Genomic DNA, 18,935 nt, shown 5'->3' with positions numbered 1-18,935 from the left:
TGCTCTCTCCCTCTATTTGTTATCTTACTTCTATCATTGACAGTCCCTCTAGGTTGTGGGCTGCTTGCCTGTGTTCCTGAGAAGCATCTACGGTACCAGTCTATAGAGTGTGTTTTCTTTAGTGAATTACCGGTATGTTTACCGGTAATAAACTTGCACTGTTTTATGTATATGTTTGATTACATACAGCCTTGTGACAGTTTTCCTGCATGTCATAAGCATTTGAATATAAATTAAAATGTTAAAATCAAATCTGATATTGTTTTACCTTTTATTTGGTGTGTGGAAGGTGTGCAGAAGAGGGGGTAGTCTTATACGGCGAGTATATAACAAACTCTGTATTTTGAGTGGAAATGTTAGGGGGTCGTCTTATACGCCCAGTCGTCTTATACGCCGGCAAATACGGTAATCTCAAACCTATTCAAAGTCTGTAATTTATCGTGTGATCATTCCAGTTTCTAGAAATATTTATTCTCTAGATTCTTGTCCTCCTGAAGCTGTTGCCTTCCTTTCCACCATTCTATGTGGGCTCTTAAATACTCACCAATCCAGAATTCTCTGCTCCTCAAGGCTGTACCCAGCTGGCAGCAGATAATTGCGGTAATTCTGGAGCTGGTTGGCATGGCAACTGTCATGGACCCAGACATGAGACACACAAGGAATCCCACTGGCAAGGCACAAGAAGTACTTCCGGGTTCGACAATGCTGATCGGCAATCAGGAGACATTGGTAAGCTGTGTTACACTGGAAGAAAAGGAGCAGAACTGATGGGTCTGGTGATGTCTATGCAAAGCCCCCAAACAGTCCATGTCACAGAGAACAGATCCGAACACCCAAAACAGCTGCCCTTGACCAACATGGGTTTGAATGGCATGGGTCCACTTATATGTATTTTTTCAATTGACCCACATAGTTCAAATCCATGTTCAAAGGTCAACTCTGCTGTTGGGAATCCAGGGGGAGGATTCAACTGGTTACATGTAGGTTTTCTAATGCGTGGAAGGTCAGCCCCCTGTAACCCCATGTTGTTCAAGGACCCAAATTATGATTGAGCCTGTCCTGCCCAAGGTCTCTCCTCACTGAAAGGCCCAGGGGCTCCCCATGCCTCACCTGCAGCTTTCTGGGGGCCTAAATCCTGAAGGGACAACCGAACTCCATGAATCCAGCATTTCAGGCAAAGGATCAGAAACATTGTAACAAGGATTTCTATTAAACACAAATTTTAATCTGCTTTGTCCCAACAGATTAACCCAAGACTCTAACTTCTCCTTGTACACAGTACAAATTCTATTTAATACAACAACCTTTTGGCCTTTCCCAGTCCCTGAAACCTCTGGCTACTGTCCCTCCTGGGCCTCCTCAGCGCGGCAGGTGGGCTCTCCATCGCTGCGCCCGGGAAGCTTCCCAAAGAAACTCCTCACCTGAGCTTCATTGAAGTCTTCGAGGATATAGCCAGCTCCTGCCCGAAGCTGGGACTCTGTGTACTGCTTGTTGAAAGGAGGAATTTCTAAAAATTCTATATATAAAAACAGACAACCAAGATAACAATTACTACTCGTTGGTTTCTTATTTGCTACTTTATGCCTGCCTCTTACCGCCCCCTCTGCCTCCCCAGCTATCTCCAGAGCACTTTATCCCAAAGGCGGCTCAAGGGCTTCCCCGTGGCTCAGAAAGAGACCTGTCTTGAGGCCCATAAAGTGCTGCCAAAAGGACAACAGGAGGGGCAGGAAGATGAGAACGGAGGTAGGTCCCAGACCTACAACATCGAGCATTTCTGCACTGAGACAGTCATCAGACTGTCCATGGGGGATGGACGCAATCACTTCCCATAGTGACACCTCCAATGTGAGTAACCTTCACCATCAGGAAGCTCTTCCTCATGTCTACCTTATGCCTCCTTCTAACTGCGCCCATTGTCCTAATTCTGCCTTTAGTGGAAAATAGCTAGTTAGCACTTCTTATAACAAAGCCTTCCAATTCTCCCTTTTTAAAATTTAAAAGATTAAGTGAAGATTAACAAAAATCCTGTTCAACCTTTTTATTGAAAACTATCTACCTTTGATGATCTTGAAGTACCTCAGGACACTGAACATCAATGACTGCTCTACAGTCTTGAGGGTGAAGTAGAAGTTATGAGAGATGAGGCTGAAGTTGTAATGACCCTAGGCAATTAGAAATCGCTTCTTTTGACCAAATATCTAATTTGAGCTTGTTTTCTTGTCATCTGCTCCTCTTATATATAAATAACACATTAAAAAAAAGAAAAAAGCAAGACATTAGAGATTTTAGTTAATCCGGGTTTCTGTGAAATTAAGTGCCAACATACTTATCACAAATAAAAAACCCAACCAAATGCATAGAAGTTCAATGCCAGGACCATTCCCCTTCCCAGCAGACCCCTGCAGCGATGGCTCCCCCTCAGGTGCCCGCCCTGCCTGCTGGAGCTCCCCAGGCAATGTTACTGCCCCAAACTCGGGCCTCTGCACCTTGAGGAGGTCTGATTGGCCAGCCTATTCACTTTTATTGCTCTTTTCTTGATTCAGCATTCTCCACATTTTTCTCAAAATGAAAGAAAACTGGAAATTCTAAAAGGAGTACTTCTCAGCTTTGTCACTGTCCTGTGACCCATCGGAATATATCATGTCACATTTTCAGTGCCAACCACTCCGCTGCCGCGTCCCCGCGGAGGTCCTTATTTTTCTCAGGACTTCTGTTTTACGTCTGCTTAACCCAGCACTGTGTCTAGCCTTGACCTGTTTAATTACCACTCGTATTTCCTTGCATTTGTGTGATCAAATATTACCTAGGTCTAGGCAGTCCATTTTTCTAATGTTTCTGAATTCGTTTGGATTTAAGTGACCCTGCCCAACCAGAGGCTAAAATGAATAGGTTTTTAATCCCCTCATTTAAATCAAGGATAAAGATACTAAATAAAACCAACTCCAGAGTCACTCCCTGTGGCTGACGGGTCCCCAATGGAGTGCCACCTACCAAGACAGGGTTCAATGTTCTTAGCTATTTAATAAATGTCTCAAGTTAAATTCAAATATTTTACTGAGCTCCTGCATCAAAGAGATTCCCATTTATTTGCAAAACATATCACATAGTTTTTGAAAACTACTACAGAGGGTTGTTTTAGTGCAGGTGTCTCTAGGCTTCTTGAGATTGAGGAACCTCTAGATCAGCCGTGGGCAAACTACGGCCTGTTTGAAATGAATAAAACTAAAAAAAAAAAAAAGACCGTACCCTTTTATGTAATGATGTTTACTTTGAATTTATATTAGTTCACACAAACACTCTATCCATGCTTTTGTTCCGGCCCTCCGGTCCAGTTTAAGAACCCATTGTAGCCCTCGAGTCAAAAAGTTTGCCCACCCCTGCTCTAGACATTCTGTTATTGCCAAAAAGATCAAGGGTTTTGGTACAGGTGGGGGAATGTCCAAGGATGAAAGAGCAACATAAAGCAGACATTTTCACCACGACCACAATTTCCATGAGAAACCTGGAGCTCCCTCTAAAAAACTGCCCAAATTCCTCCTCATTTACACAAGGCCTCCCTCTCCTCACTCCTGGTTACAGGATGGGATTAAAAACATTTGCTGTCCCAGCAAGGGAGAATAGAAGGGATTTTTATGGGTTGAGTTTATAAGATCTCACACAGGCTCGCAGGTTTTTAAGGAACTGGACAGTCGCAATTCATACCAAAACTAGCTTTCTTGACCATGATATACCAACAAAGAAAACATCTACAAAGCTGCCTTGTGAAGTCCTGCTCCAGGGAAGGGTTGAGGAGTGTGTTGGAGAATAAAGACTAAAGTCCAGTAATATTGTGAAAGCAAAGTAAAGCAAGACCACAAACACTTTTGATGTCATGACAAACCTCTTCTCAGAATCCTCAAGGGACTTATGGTCCAAGTAAAACCACATTCTTGGCTAGGAAAGTCCTCACACACCCTATCTCCCATTGTACCTACCTGACTTCTGTCTGACAAACGAGGCTGGGTGTACACTTAACCTTGAAACTCCCACACCCGACAGCCTATACACTGACGACTCTGTTTAAGCACCTTCCAGAGCATAAACCTTAACTGCAACTTCCTGACCACCCTTCCCACGTCCCTATGCAGAGCCCCACGCGGCTGCAGCTGCTAATACACAGTTTTGGTTAATTAGGGAAGAGTCACCCACACACCTGAAATGCCAACCATCACAAACCTGCAGCGGTGCTATCTCACCATCACCAGGTTCCCTAATTTGATTCCCTTTTGTAAGACTCAACATTAGCCAGAACTTGAACCTTTAGAAAACATCATTCCACTTGGACCTTGAGCTTTCACAGCTACATTCGGATACTGCCGCCAATTACTTACATTAAGTTAAATACATTTGCACTGTCCATTTCCTCTCCTAGATCACACACAGACAGTTGAAATAACTTTACCTCTCCCCACTGACGCCTTCACTCCAATCCTAAGTAGCAGACAACACAGAAATACAACGTACTGATTTAGTTTAAGGTTGAAGAGAAGAAGAGTTGAAAGGCCTAGAAGCAGTTTCTCTGAAGTCACCCGGGGCCCGGGGCACCCCATATTCCCAGTCTTACACAGACCTCAAGAGAATGAACTTGCCCCCATGTGGGTTTCCTCTGGCAGTTGCCCCTAGAACACAGACGGGGATCCAGAATCCTGTCTTGGATGACTGTGGTGGGTAGAACACTGGGTTCTAGTCCCAAACCTACCATTTCCGTGGACAGAAAGCAGTTATTTAACCTCCAAGCTTGCTTCCTCATCTGTAAAACAGATGAAAAGATCTAGCTCCCATCTGCCTAACAGGAATTGTTTTGAGAAACCACTTACTAAGGAGAATTTTGTGAAAATAGTCTATAAACCAAGAATCAGGGTTATATTAGTTTTTCCTGACCAAGACCCCAGTGGCCAATTGTCCTGCCTCCTCTACAGACGGCTGGGGACCACCAGGCACATAGCGTGAATGGAAATGAAGGCGGTGCAGGCGGCAGAGCCCCCAGGCCTCCCGAGGGCCTTACCTTCCTCTTCCTCACTGCTTCCTGAAGGACCGTCTGGCAGTTTGGAGCGACTGGCCAGCTTGTCGCTTGTGGTGGCCATGGTAAGGAGAAAGGCATAGCCTAGGAACAAGGTCTTGTTGAGAGGCAGAGGCCCTCTGTGCTCGTCCAGCGTGGAGGGCTCCCCCATGTTGTCTCCACTCTCACAGGGGCTCGCGAACTCTCCTGCCCCCACCGCACCTGCGAGAGACAGAGGCAGTTGCTAGATGGATACAAACCATGGCCAGGGCGTGACGGGTGGGTAGGAATGCCCTGAAGGACTTTTCACCAAAAACCATTCATTCCTATGGCCAACAACCTAGAACAAAACTTAGCGTGCAAAACTTACTTATATATTTTACACATTGTTTTCATAAATGAATCCACTTTTTTATTACCAAGAAATGTCCCCAAAAGATAAACCCTGACACCACCAAAATGGTGCATAGAATACTTGGTAGTGAATGTATTTTTTACACGTGGATGGAGCCACATCAAAACAGCCTGCTTCAACTGTGCCAGTCTCCAACACCGGGGGGAGGGAAGTGACCCAGCCAGGCCAGGACTCCCGGACACCCATGCTCCGAGTGCACCCAATAAATCCTTGAAGAAAATGAGTACCTGACTTGGAGAAGCTGAATCGTAGGCTCATTAGGAGGCTAAGATGACAGGCAGGTCATGCCTCCCTACAATAAAACCAGCAGCAAGAGCACAGGGTGACGGAGCACGTATGGCCCTGGACTTCAAAGCCAGTGGCCTGCGTCTGGATTCTGGATTCTGGATCGCCTCGGGACTTCTCTGTGCCTCAGGTGCTCTAACTGGAAGGGGACGCCAGCGCCTGTCCCTCACGGGGATGCTATGAGGCGATATGTGTGCAGCACTGGGTCCACCTTCACACACCCTGAAGCTCAGCAGAGGTGTTAACAGATGCGGAGGTGACAAAACCCAAATACACAGGAAGCAAAAGGAACTCTGCTGCCAGGACAACGAACCCACCAACAGCTTCCTCCTCTGCGGACTGAGCTCCTTAGAGCAGGCGCTGAGGCCTGGACCCCTGCCTCCCGCAGCCCACACGGCGGGGCTGCTCCCAGCAGAGGCTCAGTCACAGCCGCTGGGTGAACTGTCAGTAAGAAGCATGAAGGGCGGAAGCGGGTTGTCTGAGGGACAGTCGGGAGAGGGGAGAGGCAGGCCTGAGGTCTGAAGGTGAGAAGGGAGCAGCTGCCAGAGGCAGAAGATGGTGCCGGGAAAGGCAGAGATCAGACCGAAGACTGATGTCCACCTTTTTGAAGAGGTGAAATGTCTCCTATTTTGAATCTGCTGAAAACTCAGTATTTCTCCTTTCTCTCCTAGAACCTACAGAGAAGTCAACTGATGTTTCCGATCAAGACTGTCTCTATCCACCCCGACTGCACTCTGCTGGGAAGTGGGGGAGGGGGTGCAGAAAGCTGTCTGGTGGCACCTGTGGGCTGGTGAGGGACTCCAACTCTGGAGCCAGGACAGAGGAGACAGTGCCTCCCATCCAACTCCGTCTCTCCAACAGCTGGCCTTGCCCTGGGCCATGGTCTGAGGGAGGAGCCCGGGGGACTCACCAGGTTTCACAGTGGCAGACTTCCGGCCTCGCTTGGCAGGGGACCGGTCCTCCTCAGAGGTGATGAGTTTCCTTTTGCCTGAGACAGCTCCGGTGGAGGCACGCGGGCTTTCCGTGACCTTCCGGGTCGGGGTCGTGCTGCTGCTGCTGGAGGCAGTGTGGGTGGCTGGGGAGCTGATGTTGCTGCGCCGTTTCCGCTTCCCTTCCACCAAATTATCTGTGACAGGATAAGCCAAAGGTCGGTCAGCTTCTCCATCTAAGGCCTGAGCTCCAAGACGGGCAGAGCCTGACGCAGACACCACCGTGACCTTTCACCAGCCTCCCCGGGGCAGAGGCCTTTCAAGGCCTCCAAACTTCCTGTTTCCATCTCTGCCATGACTGACATGTGTGTGTTCCCCAACAGAACTGGGGGGCCAGCACAACCTGACGACTGACCATTCGGTCCTGGGACAGAAAGACAGGCAGTGGCTCCAGAAAAGGACGGCCCGTCGCCATCGCCTAAGCCACAGGGGACAGTAAGGCCTATGGGAGAGAGCCGAATGCTCCAGAAGCCACCCCTCCCACACACAGGAGCCCAGAGGCACAGGTCTCACCTAAGCTGATATCTGCTGCCTTGGTGAGCGGCGTCACTGCCTCGTAAGGGCCAAGGCCATACTGCTCCCTCAGTCTGTTTCCTTGCTCCAAGGACAGGATGACAGCCATTCGCTTGTACCACTTCCTCTGGCCTTCTTTCTCAATGCTGTAGTACAGCTCTCCAGACTCCTTCCTGTGCCCTTTCACCACGCCTGGGTGAGGAAAACATGAAGAAGCTGGCTGTTGTTTTCGGCTGCCCAGCACCCCTCACAAAGGCTTTGCTTTGCAGAGCAGGCTAAGTACGGGAATCAGGTGCTCCAACAGTGGGCTGAAGTTACGCTTTAACAAAATCCCAGTTGTCAATCTCAAATCCCACCACTTAGGACATATGTAGCTAGGACCCTGACATCGGGACGTGGAAAGTTTCCCAGCAGAAGGAACCCTTTAGTTATGAAATAAAGCTTCCCAGCCCTGGTGAGGCTCATTTAGTTGGAGCCTCATCCGGTGCACCAAAGGGTGGTGGGTTCAATCCCTGGTCAGGGCACATACAGGAGGCAACAGATGGATGTTTCTCTCTCACATTGTTTCTCTCTCTCCCTCTCCCTTCCTCTCTCTCTCTAGTGGAAAAACATGTCCTCAGGTAAAGGTAAATTAAATCCTCCTAAAGCCTGCCTTCATGGTTTGTAGGTGTTTAAATGGTTTTTGAAATGAAATGGCGCGTGGTTTCTTAATTATCCCATTATAGCCTGCTAATTCTTGGCTTCTTTCAAGGCTGAGGAATATTTCTTAAGCTATAGGTGACAGATGACATCACTCTAAGAGAGAGAGCATGTGTCTGTGTGTTTATGTCTGTGTAGCAAAATCAAAATAAAGATAGAACAAAGAAAAAAATAAATCCTGCCTAATCTTACTTCCCGATTATCTACTTTCCTGCTCTTGCTCTGATTCAGAACTTAAAGGTAAGGCCTTTAGGTTAGTTAGACAAGCAACGTGGGGTATAAAGGAAACTGGGCTACAACTGAGGGGACCTGCACCCAGGCCCAATCCTGCAGCCACTAAGTGCGTAATCTTTGGCAAGATCCATTTCCAATCCTGTGAAAGAGAGAATACTCCCTCCCCTCTATCAAGCAATAAATAATTTATACATACACACACACACAAACACAATACAACACATATAAACCAGGGCATTAGTATAAACAGTTTTTCATTCCCACAAACAGAAAGATCCATCTGTTCTCTTCGCTCGCCTATGCTTGAATGAACGACTAGAAGAAACCCAGAACCTAAGCCACAAGGAAAACATATTAGTCAGAGGAGATAACAGGCCGTGGGTCTCTCTGTGTGTGCCACAGAGTCACTCTCTCCTGCCTGTGCGTCTCTTGGCTTAAATCTCTATCACCACAGAAATCACAAAGATCCCCTCAAAAGCAGAAAGAAGTCCAAGGCCAACAATATACTTCACACGAATGAAGAGCTAGAACTAGCAGCTGTCCAGGGCTGACATGCACAGCCTCAGTAAACGGGACACAGAATCCCCACCCTTGATCCATAATTCACTCTGACACAGACGCACCTCTATCTTACGAGGGCCAAATATGGGCTCCAAGAGTGGCTTTACCCCTGAAAGAAGAAGGAATGTGTCTGATACAAACTGTAAGTCAAGGTCAAAAAAGACCTCAACCCATGTGCTACAACCTGACGCCACACAGCTAAGTGTGAGCCAGAACTCGACGGTGAAGTGGCCCATTTAACACGGGAGTAAAGGGGCAAACACCAACTGCCCGGGGTGCCAACCACAGGAGTCTGGAGAGATTTCAATCGGGGGCAATTTTGCCTATTATATCCCAATTCATGTTCCCAAAAAATCCCCAGAAAGGATGATTTCAAATGACAAAGTCAATACAACATGTATCTCCAACTTAGTTCACAGAAAAGAGGTAATATATTCAAAGAACTGGCACACGAAACTCATAACAAATATAAATCTCTCACTATCACCAGTACAGGGACTGGCCACTGGAAAATAAAAAAGCACATTGTCCAAACCAGAAAGTAAGTGGTGGGTGTGCAGGCACTAAAAACTTCTTCTTCAGCAAAAGTATCTCCATGTATTTGCCACACTCACCCTACTAGGTTCCCAGCAAGGCGGGCAGTAAGTTTAAAAGTCACTGGTGAGAGAACAGAGAACAGAGAGGGAGAAGCACTAACTTCACGGTGGAGGAACCTGCAAACACCACCTGACCCCCGTGCCGAAGGTTAAGGCGCCACTGACGGCCTGTGGTGGTCACGCACCCACCTCCCCATGTGACGTGACGAACCGGGAACTTCACCTCCGCAGCATTCTTTTGAAAAACCCGAACTCCAAGCTAATCAGGAAAAAAACGTAAGACAAACCCAAATCTTCTACAAAATACCGGACCGGTACTCCTCAAAACTGCCAAGGTCATAAAAAACAAGAAAAGATTCCGACATTGTCAGAGCTGAGAGGCAATCCCAGGGCACAGGAGGGCCCAACGCAATGCGGTGCTCATCCCGGACTGGATCCCCAGACAGACAGGGACATGGGAAAGCTGGCGAAACCCAAATACAGTCTGGAATAAGCCAAAGTTGGTTTCTTAGTTCTGACAAATGCTAACTTAAGAGAAAGTTGAAAAAGGGGTGAGAAATATATGGGGACTCTGTGCTATCAGTACCCTGTACTTGGCAAATTTTCTGTAGATACAGAATTATTCCAAAATAACAAGTTTATTCAAAAACAAGCAACGGAGAACAACAAAAAAGCCAGTGTTGCCAGAACAGAATTTGTGGCAGCAGAGGACTGCCCCGGAGCAGGAATCTCTGCAGAGGCTTCTTTTATTACCTGCGCTGAAATACTCATCCTCCGAGAGGGCCGTCACCTCCGTATCCAACGGGATGGGGTCACACAGCAGAATGTCTTTGCCCAGCACGTCGCACTCGTACCCGTCATCAAAGAGCAATTTATACTTCCCAGCTCCGACATCTTGTGTGATTTTCCCGGAGTAAAAGTAGCCATTGGATGACCACTTGGCCACAACACGGAGCCCGACAAAGCTGTTGCCTGGAGAGGAAGCATCTACGCCATCAGAAGGGCCCGCAGCAGCCTGGAAAGGGATCTCTGGAGAGTCACTTCGGCGGGAAGCACCGGCGCCCGGGTCTCCGCGTTTGGTGGAGTCTGGCGCTCGGGGCGCGATGCGGGTGAAGGACTTATCATCTGGCGACATGCTGGGCGAAATGTCCTCTATGCCCAATGGGCCAGGCACAGCTGTTTCTCTAATAAGAAATAAGAGATGGGAGAAGGCAGTGAGAATAAGAAGAGAGAGTACTTAACTAGCAATCTTCCCACTCCTTCGTCCATGGGTCTCTTCAGCCCATTCTTTGATAACCCATCACAGGCATAAGCCTGCTCTCTCAGGGGCCTCACTCTGATCCCTGCCCACTCCCCAGTCAGTGTGGGTCCCTCTTCTCCCTCCTGACACCCCACATACTCTCTAATCCCCTCTCTTCTCTCTTCGCCCTTTTTTTCTAAGCAAGTCATAGACTAAGTATATCTCACACTACCCGGGTACCTGGTTCCAGTGGTCCGAGAAGGCGGGCGGCCCCTTCGCCCGCGCCCACGAGGCGTGACTGGAGCCTTCCCTCCCTGTCTGATGCCAAGGCCTGCATCACCATCCTCCTCACACACTGGCGCCCCTGTCTGACTGACCCCTTTTCTAGGACTAGAGAATGAAGACAGGTTAGTCTGATAGCACCTGCTACTGCATCCTTTCCCCAAAGCTCCCCTTGGCCCTCAGACTACATGCCGGGCCTCCAGGGCAGCAGGAAGCTGGTCCACACCCGCCACCAAAGTACCAGCTGGGGAGTGGGAACGTGGACAAGTACAGGAATCCTCCTCCTCGCACGTCTATGCCCCTGACACAGCTTCCTACTGCTGCCCTCAAAAACAGCCCGCATTTCTGCCCTGCCTTCCCTTCTACGTCAGGCTCTGGACCTCTGCCCAGGGAACAAAAAGCGAGGGGATGTGTCAAGTTGGGCCACTGCCCTGAACTTTCTGTATTCCCAATCGAAACACTCATAGGCTGCAGGAAATGGGGGTGGCAGGAGCACGTGCCAGCGCTGTCCAAGTCCCACCACCTGGCTTTCCACCTTTTCTAAGGAGGTCTACCTCCCAGGCCAACCCCAATGGGACAGGAACGCACGAGGAGAAAAGGAGTCCATTGATCTTGATGGAGGATGGGGTTTCCCATTACTCCCCTTTTTCTGTGATATTTAAAATGTCAGCAACCCTGCCCCTGCTGTGGCTCTCTCTCTGGGGACCCTGTCTGCACCTCGGTTTTCCTGGGCCTCCTCGGGAGCTGGGCAAGGCAAAATCTGCGGGTTCTGTCCCGCTGGTTTTCCCTTTGAGCGGTCCGGCTCCGCGCCCTGAGCTGCCACTGCTGTGAATGGCTGAGAGGCTCGTCCCACTTGACGTGCGGAGTAAGCTGGACGCCTTGGAGGAAAAGGAGCTGATATCCCCCAGGTCCCCTGAGGAGCCCCCAGTCTTTGAAGGGGAAATTTCAGATTCACACTCCCGACACTCTACCACTGGCTCTTCAGTCTCCTGCAAGGAAGAAATGGATACAAAAGCTAAAAGAAACCACAATAACATAATGCTAATGTGATGGATGGAAAATCCTAGAGATGGCAAGAAATTTCAATTCAGAAAGATGGAAATCAGGAATAATGGAAATGTTCTACATTTGTTTAGAATAGTGGTTACATGTAACTGTTAAAAACCACTGAACTGAATGAGATCTACGCATTCTACAAAGAATACATTATAGCACAATAAAAAATATAAAAAATAAAGGCGGGAAAAAAGAAACCTCTATCCTGAACTGTTAATTATCTTTTTACTGGACAGATTCACAACCTTTGGCTACCAAGAAACAGCAGTGCTTCTTACCCAGAGACAGAGGTAAGCCCCTGTCTGAAAGGCAGGTAAGGAAGGAGGTATGTTGTCAGAGAAGGAACATTAGTGGTTGGGAGCCGTTCTGGGGTGTGATTAGCAGTGGGTAGCATTACCTGTTTTTTTGAGATTAGGTGTTTTATATTACCTTTCAACAATACTATTTTAAAAATTAAGATAAAAAAGATAATCAAAATATATGAGTTTTCAGAAATCTAGAGGACAGGAATGTCAAAATGACTATCTCACATGCCTACGTTGATGGACTGATAGTGGTTGCCTGGAGCCCAGTTTAAGCAGCCTTCCAAGGCTAATTCCCAGGCTTACGGGAGAAGGTTCTATAACCAATCATCAATGTCCCCTATGGCACAGGACTGAGAAATTACTGACAGGAGCTGCACATCTGCCTTTCTGCTCTAGTGCATTATTGTACTGTCAAAAAATAGCCCTAGCCGGTTTGGCTCAGCGGATAGAGTGTCAGCCTGCGGACCAAAGGGTCCCAGGTTCAATTCTGGTCAAGGGCATGTACCTCGGTTGCAGGCTCCTCCCCGGAGGCCCTGGTCAGGGCTCATGCAGGAGGCAACCAATCGATGCGTTTCTCTCACACTGATATTTCTCTCTGTCTTTCTTTCTCTTTTCCACTCTCTCTAAAAATCAATGGAAAAAAATCCTCGGGTGAGGATTAAATATATATATATATGTAGAAGATACACTCTTCCCTCAGAGAGTTTGCAATCTCTCTGGGAGACAGTATGAACACACATTTAAATAATGCTATGAGCTGACTAAATAAATATTTTGGACCATTCCCTTCTTGAAAATATGTCCTCCTTTAGAATCTGTAAGTCATTTTCTCTTCCTTTCATTCTACCCCTTTGGCTACTTCGACTTATGTTGGTATTTGGGTTCCTCTTCCTCCGTTTATTCCTCTAAGATTGGTATTTCCCAAGACTCTGTGGTCATTCCTTTCCCACCCTTCTATGCTTTCCCTGGCTAGTCTTATCAGACCCACACCTGACTATCCACACGCAATGATCACTCAGCTCCAAACTCTCAGATGCAAATGCCTACTAACTCTTCCCCAGGACATCTGAAATTTAACCCAACACTCAATCCTGTCCATTTCCTGCCTCAATGAATGCACCCTGGCCATCCCAGTGACCTGCCATTCTCTGCAGCTCTCTCTAGCAGAGGCTGCTTTTTCTCAACCAAGCCTCAATTCAAGAGTTTGGAGATGAGAGGCCTCTTTGCTCCCCACTGCCTTTAACAGACCATTTCTCTTTCCCCATCTCTCTCTCTTACCAAACCACTACTTGCCATTCTGTTAAACTTTCCTCTCCCTCCCCCTTATTACTCACCAACACCCTCCAATCACTCCCTCTCATGCATGAACACCTCAGCTCCTGGTAAATAGCCTCCCTTCCCTCCCCACCTCTACTTCTGTCATCATTCTCTGTGACTTACATCCATCAAATGACCCATCCAGCAACTCTCAACTTTCCCGGTCTAATGACCACCATTAACCTTTTCTTCTACTGTACATCATCCATCTGTTACTAGGGTCAATAACAGAAACTGCACCACCTCTAAAAATCTCAATCACAAACATGCCCTTCTCCAAGCACCATCTCCTATCATCCAACTCGACTGCCCTAGCTGGGTCCGGTCAGCATCATCTGCCAAGGTCATTTGACTGAAACAGGTGTTGTGAACGCAGAATGTAAGTTAATTCCTTCTCCTGGTCATGGCAAATGTGAAGGGAAAAGGCCTGCACAAAAGGCTGGGACTCCAGGTGTGTTTCAGTTAGAGAGCAGGCTCAACAAGCAATAGCCAGCCCTAACCAGTTTGGCTCAGTGGATAGAGCGTCAGCCTGCAGACTCAAGGGTCCCAGGTTCGATTCCGGTCAAGGCCATGTACCTTGGTTGCGGGCACATCCCCAGTAGAGAGTGTGCAGGAGGCAACTGATCAATGTTTCTCTCTCATCAATGTTTCTAACTCTCTATCCCTCTCCCTTCCTCTCTGTAAAAAAAATCAATAAAATATATTTAAAAAAATAAAAATAAAAATCATCATTCTCCCCTTTAAAAAAAAAGCAGTAGCCAGCTATACCTGCCTTTGCAACTGTCCGGCAATCGAAGCTATTGCTCTTACATGACTTAGGCCCAGGCTGCAAGCTGTCCTGGGTTGTTCCGATGTATTTGCTACTTGTTCTCCTGTATGTCTCTCCTGCTAGACTACAGAGGCCACATGAAGACAGAGATCAGAACCATCTTCTTTCCTGGACATAGCCCCCAAATCTAGCATAGTGCCTTCTGCAGGAGGCCCTTAGCAAATACTTATTGAAATAGGACCTTCTCTTTCAAACTGTGTCCTATTTATATTCTCTATCTCAGTATATGGTACTACCATATATCCAGCTGATCAGGCAAAAAGCCCAGACATTTAATATGATTCTAATATGATTTCTTCCCTCTCCCTCAATCCCCGCATTCAGAAATTCCCCCAGAGTCTATGTATTTCTTGCATCTATGTCTCTCCTCTCAACCCTTACTGTCACTGTCCTAACTTGACAATAATTACCTCTTGTCTGACTATGCCTCTAACCTCAACACACTCCAATTCATTTACACTGTTGTCAATCTAACTTACCCAACATGCAATTTATCCTATATAATAAAAGCCTAATATGCTAAGCGTCCAGTCGTCCGTTCAACCAATCAAAGGCAAATGATATGCTAAGGCCGCTCAACCGCTCACTATGACATGCATTGACCACCAGGGGGCAGATAGTCAACCAGTCGACCAGTTACTATGATGTGCACTGACCACCAGGGGCAGACAGTCGACTGGTAGGTTAGCTTGCTGCTGGGGTCCAGCCGATCAGGACTGAGCAAAATGGGCCGGACACACCCTGGAGCCCTCCCATGATCCCTCCCAGGCTGGCCAACCTCCTGTGTCCCTCCCTGGCCCCGACTGTGCACCAGTGGGGTCCCTGGGCCTGGCCTGCACCCTCTTGCAATCCGGGACCCCTCAGGGGATGTTGGAGAGCTGGTTTTGGCCTGGTCCCACAGGCCAGGCCAGAGGACCCCACTGGTGCATGAATTCATGCACCGGGCCTCTAGTTAATTAATAACAATGGTGCCTTTGCTCACTGAGCTTTCTATATGGAATACCCTTCCCCCTTAGCTCCCAGTATATAAAACCTTCAGTGTCCAACTCTAAGTATATCACTCCATTTCCTCCAAATTCTCTAATAGCTCTCCATCACAAAGAAGATAAAAATCTAAATTCCTTTCTATGGTACACAGAGTCCTTATGCTCTGGGCCCTTACCAACCTCAACAGCATCCTCTCTCATTATTCCCTATCCTACTGTTGTCATACTGAGCTTCTAAATATTCATTAAGCATACCATGCCACCTACATATTTACCTAACTTTTCCTTCTGCCTGCACTGTCCTCCTCCTCCACCCCTCAATGCTATTTGCCACACTCTTGGGCACTGCATATCCTGTGAGGCCTTTTAGCCACCTTCAGGTAGGCTAGTGGGCTCCATCCCTCTGCCTAACACAGCTCTCCACCCTCCACTACAGCAACCAACACTTTGTGGATTTGTTACATGTGAAGTGTAAACCTCTAGAGAACAGGGACACTGTCTTTTTACCTTCATACTCCCAGTGCCTACCACAGTACTAGGATCTTAGTAAAAAGAACCTGCTGGTAAATAAATGAATAAAATCTTTAAGAGATGATAAACAAGGGCTACAAGAGATGAAGGAAAGTTCCCAGAGTCCTCTGACCTCAACCTGTCCACCTTCACACTACTACACATTTCTGTGCTGCACTCCAATTAGACTGTTCACACCTGTGTTTTCGCTACTTTCTGCTTCTCTGCCTTTGCTCCTCAAGCTCTGCATAAGAATGCCCTTTCCCCTTATCTCCCAATATCCTAAACCTTCAGTGTACAACTGAAATACCTTCTGGCCATCATCCAGAAAGATTTTATCAAAACTTCCCTCTTCCTTTCGGAATACATCACTTTCACTCTTAAAAGCCAGCATACAGTCTGGCTGGTGTGGCTCAGTGCTTGAGCATCGACCTATGAACTAGGAGGTCATGGTTTGATCCCGTCAGGCCACATGCCTGGGTTGGAGGCTCGATCCCCAATGTGGGGAGTGCAGGAGGCAGCCAATCAATGATTCTCCCTCATCCTTGATGTTTCCATCTCTCTCTCTCCCCATCTCTGAAATCAATAAAAATATTTTTTTAAGAAAGGCAGCATAGTGTAGTGCTTAGGAAGGTCGGCATTGGAACTAGACTGTCTGGATTGAATTCCAGCTCCTCTATTAGCTATGTACCCTTAAGCAGGTTATTTTAACTCGTTGTCCCTCAGCTCCGTTATCTGCAACATGGGAATAACAATATCTATGTCATAGCTAACTGAGGATTCAATAAATTAAATCATTTAAAGTCCTTAGAAGAGTGCCTGACATATAGTTAGTGCTCTATAAATGTTAGTCATTATCATTCTTTTATTTAATTATGGCGATGTCTCCCATAGGGGTACGATAAATATTACATTAAGAAATTATTTATGACAGGGAACTTCATTTTCCCCTCAAAGTGTCTAGGAGGCCTGCTGTTTCCAGAAATACACTCTACAAAGCACCATATAACAAATTAAGTCATATGTGTAACCCTTGATATAGCACCTGGCACAGAGTTCACTGTAACTGCAACAGTTACAAAACCTTTACATGAAAGCAAATTGTTTTTCTATAAAGCTCCTAAGTTCATAATTTTTACAAAATAGTAATAACATTGAAAAATAGTATGCAAACATAAAATTGAAGATGAATCAACATTTTAAAAGAAGTATTTCTGGGATTATTACTATTTGTTATACAGTAAGTAAAGAACATAAGACAGTTTCTCAAACTAATGATAAATGCTTTCTGACACAAGAGCCACAATGGCCCATTAATAAACAATAGCTATAATATATTCCATTTAATAAAACTATATACTGTAGTTTAATTCTGAGTACAGTTTCCTCTATGACTAGCTGGCAGAATTAAAAGTGCCTGAGTGAAGGAAGAAAATAGCTGTGCCTCTTATGAATTAAATAGAATGGTTCCCAAATCTTAACATATGTACCCAGAAAGGTGCCAGTCTAGAAAGTCTGTCTAATCTCAGTATACAATGTGAACAAAGTCAGCATATAACACTGTCCAATATAATAGTCAATAAATGCTAATGTTATGCTGACACTGGGAATGAGTCCATATGAACCCTGACAGATGAAGGTACATGGCTTACCAACAGGTCCATAACCACATTTGATGAAGACCAAGAAAGGACACATGAGTAAACATGAAAACACATGGGAAAATAATGACAATGAGAAAACATATGCAGCCCAGCAGGAAATTCTAAATTTCATTAGAGTTTCCAAGGATTAAAAATAATACATAAAATCTTTATATTTATATATGACAGAGATGTATCCATCTATTCTTTATAAAAACGGAAAGCAGGATGGGACTGGTTGAATAACCAGCCAAAGGTCAACATCAAACCCATGGCTGGAAAAGACACAGAATTCAGGACTCTTGGTTTCTAAGCTGGTTCTTATATCTTTCTATTAAAAAGATGGAAGAAAACAAAGTGTTAGTAGCTAGTTGCTCAGGACAGGGGCTTGGGGAGGTGGCATGAAGTGACAGAGTAATTTTTCTACTGAAAGAAATTTGCTACATCGACCCACAGCATATATTACCTCAGTAACTTTTCTTTCTACTTCTGTTCCATCCACATAATACACATCTGTGATGACACGAGTGACAAGCGTGCGAACCTCGTGGATTGTCCTCATGTGCCGATGCAAGACATGGCCACGCGGTGGCTGCGGCATCTCGAACTCCTCCTCTCCCTGTGGAAGCAAATGGAGAGCACAAGCATGGGTCTCACTGCAAACGGGCAGAGTCCAAGTCAACTTCTTCATGATGAACAGTGCAGAGGCTCCGTGAATCTAGTGTGATAAAACTCTCCAGCTGCTTTGTTTTGCAATCACCTACATAAAACAGCGATGGACCATCTGTACAGCCAGAGGCTAGAAGAATTTGTCTCAGTGTCACCAAAAATGACCTATTTCTGTCTAAATCAAAATCGTAACATCTAGCACTTATATTTAAGATATTTAAGTAAAACTTCGATCGCCTAAAAGTACATTGATTTTAAATTTTCATCTTTCTGATTTTGATGCTGACTTTTACAGGTTTATACTTGAAACAGCTCTATAGATAAAGGCATTCTTTAGAATTTTATGTAAAGCAGAATGACAGCTGTTGACCTCAGTGCAGTCTGTTTTACCGGCATCAGTAAACAAAACTATAGTTGAGTTATACCTGGAATAAGATACACTGATTTATCCTAGAATTAAATGTAAAATATTGAATCTATTCCAAATAATCCTATCTAATAAAAGAGAAACATGGTAATTAGTATATGACCGCTACCCTTCCCATTGGCTAATCAGGGAGATATGCAAATTAACTGCCAGCCAAGATGGCGGCCGGCAGCCAGGCAGCTTTAAACTAACATGAGGCTTGCTTGCTTTAGTGACGGAGGACTCCAACGTTCCCCGCCTGCCTTGCGGGCCTCTGAGCCTGCCATTTGAAACATTGTAACAAATATAGAAGCTAAAAAAAAACCCAGAAACCAGCTTTCATCGAGCTGGGATCTCAGAGC

General features: G+C 46.2%; 1 protein-coding gene across 4 annotated transcripts in view; it reads right to left on the bottom strand.

Moving 5' to 3' along the window:
- TP53BP1 (tumor protein p53 binding protein 1) overlaps window positions 1-18,935 on the bottom strand; it is a 110,229-nt gene that overhangs the window by 3,292 nt on the left and 88,002 nt on the right. For 2 of the 4 annotated variants that reach the window (XM_006778024.2, XM_006778023.2), the window contains exons 18-26: window positions 17,965-18,117; window positions 11,570-11,841; window positions 10,811-10,960; window positions 10,084-10,514; window positions 7,241-7,432; window positions 6,649-6,864; window positions 5,045-5,260; window positions 1,422-1,516; window positions 545-744 (exon numbers count right to left, since the gene is read on the bottom strand). In XM_006778024.2, coding sequence (XP_006778087.1) covers window positions 545-744; window positions 1,422-1,516; window positions 5,045-5,260; window positions 6,649-6,864; window positions 7,241-7,432; window positions 10,084-10,514; window positions 10,811-10,960; window positions 11,570-11,841; window positions 17,965-18,117 — 1,925 coding nt within the window. Of the gene's footprint in view, window positions 1-544; window positions 745-1,421; window positions 1,517-2,105; window positions 2,225-5,044; window positions 5,261-6,648; window positions 6,865-7,240; window positions 7,433-10,083; window positions 10,515-10,810; window positions 10,961-11,569; window positions 11,842-17,964; window positions 18,118-18,935 lie in introns of those variants that run through there. The other 2 variants (XM_006778026.2, XM_015557540.1) reach the window with 2 other exon arrangements.

The sequence above is a fragment of the Myotis davidii genome, unplaced genomic scaffold (assembly GCF_000327345.1).
Source record: "Myotis davidii unplaced genomic scaffold, ASM32734v1 scaffold46, whole genome shotgun sequence".
Classification (NCBI taxonomy): Eukaryota; Metazoa; Chordata; class Mammalia; order Chiroptera; family Vespertilionidae; genus Myotis; species Myotis davidii.
Note: the sequence above shows the minus strand (reverse complement) of the source record. Positions and strands in the feature narration are given on the sequence as shown.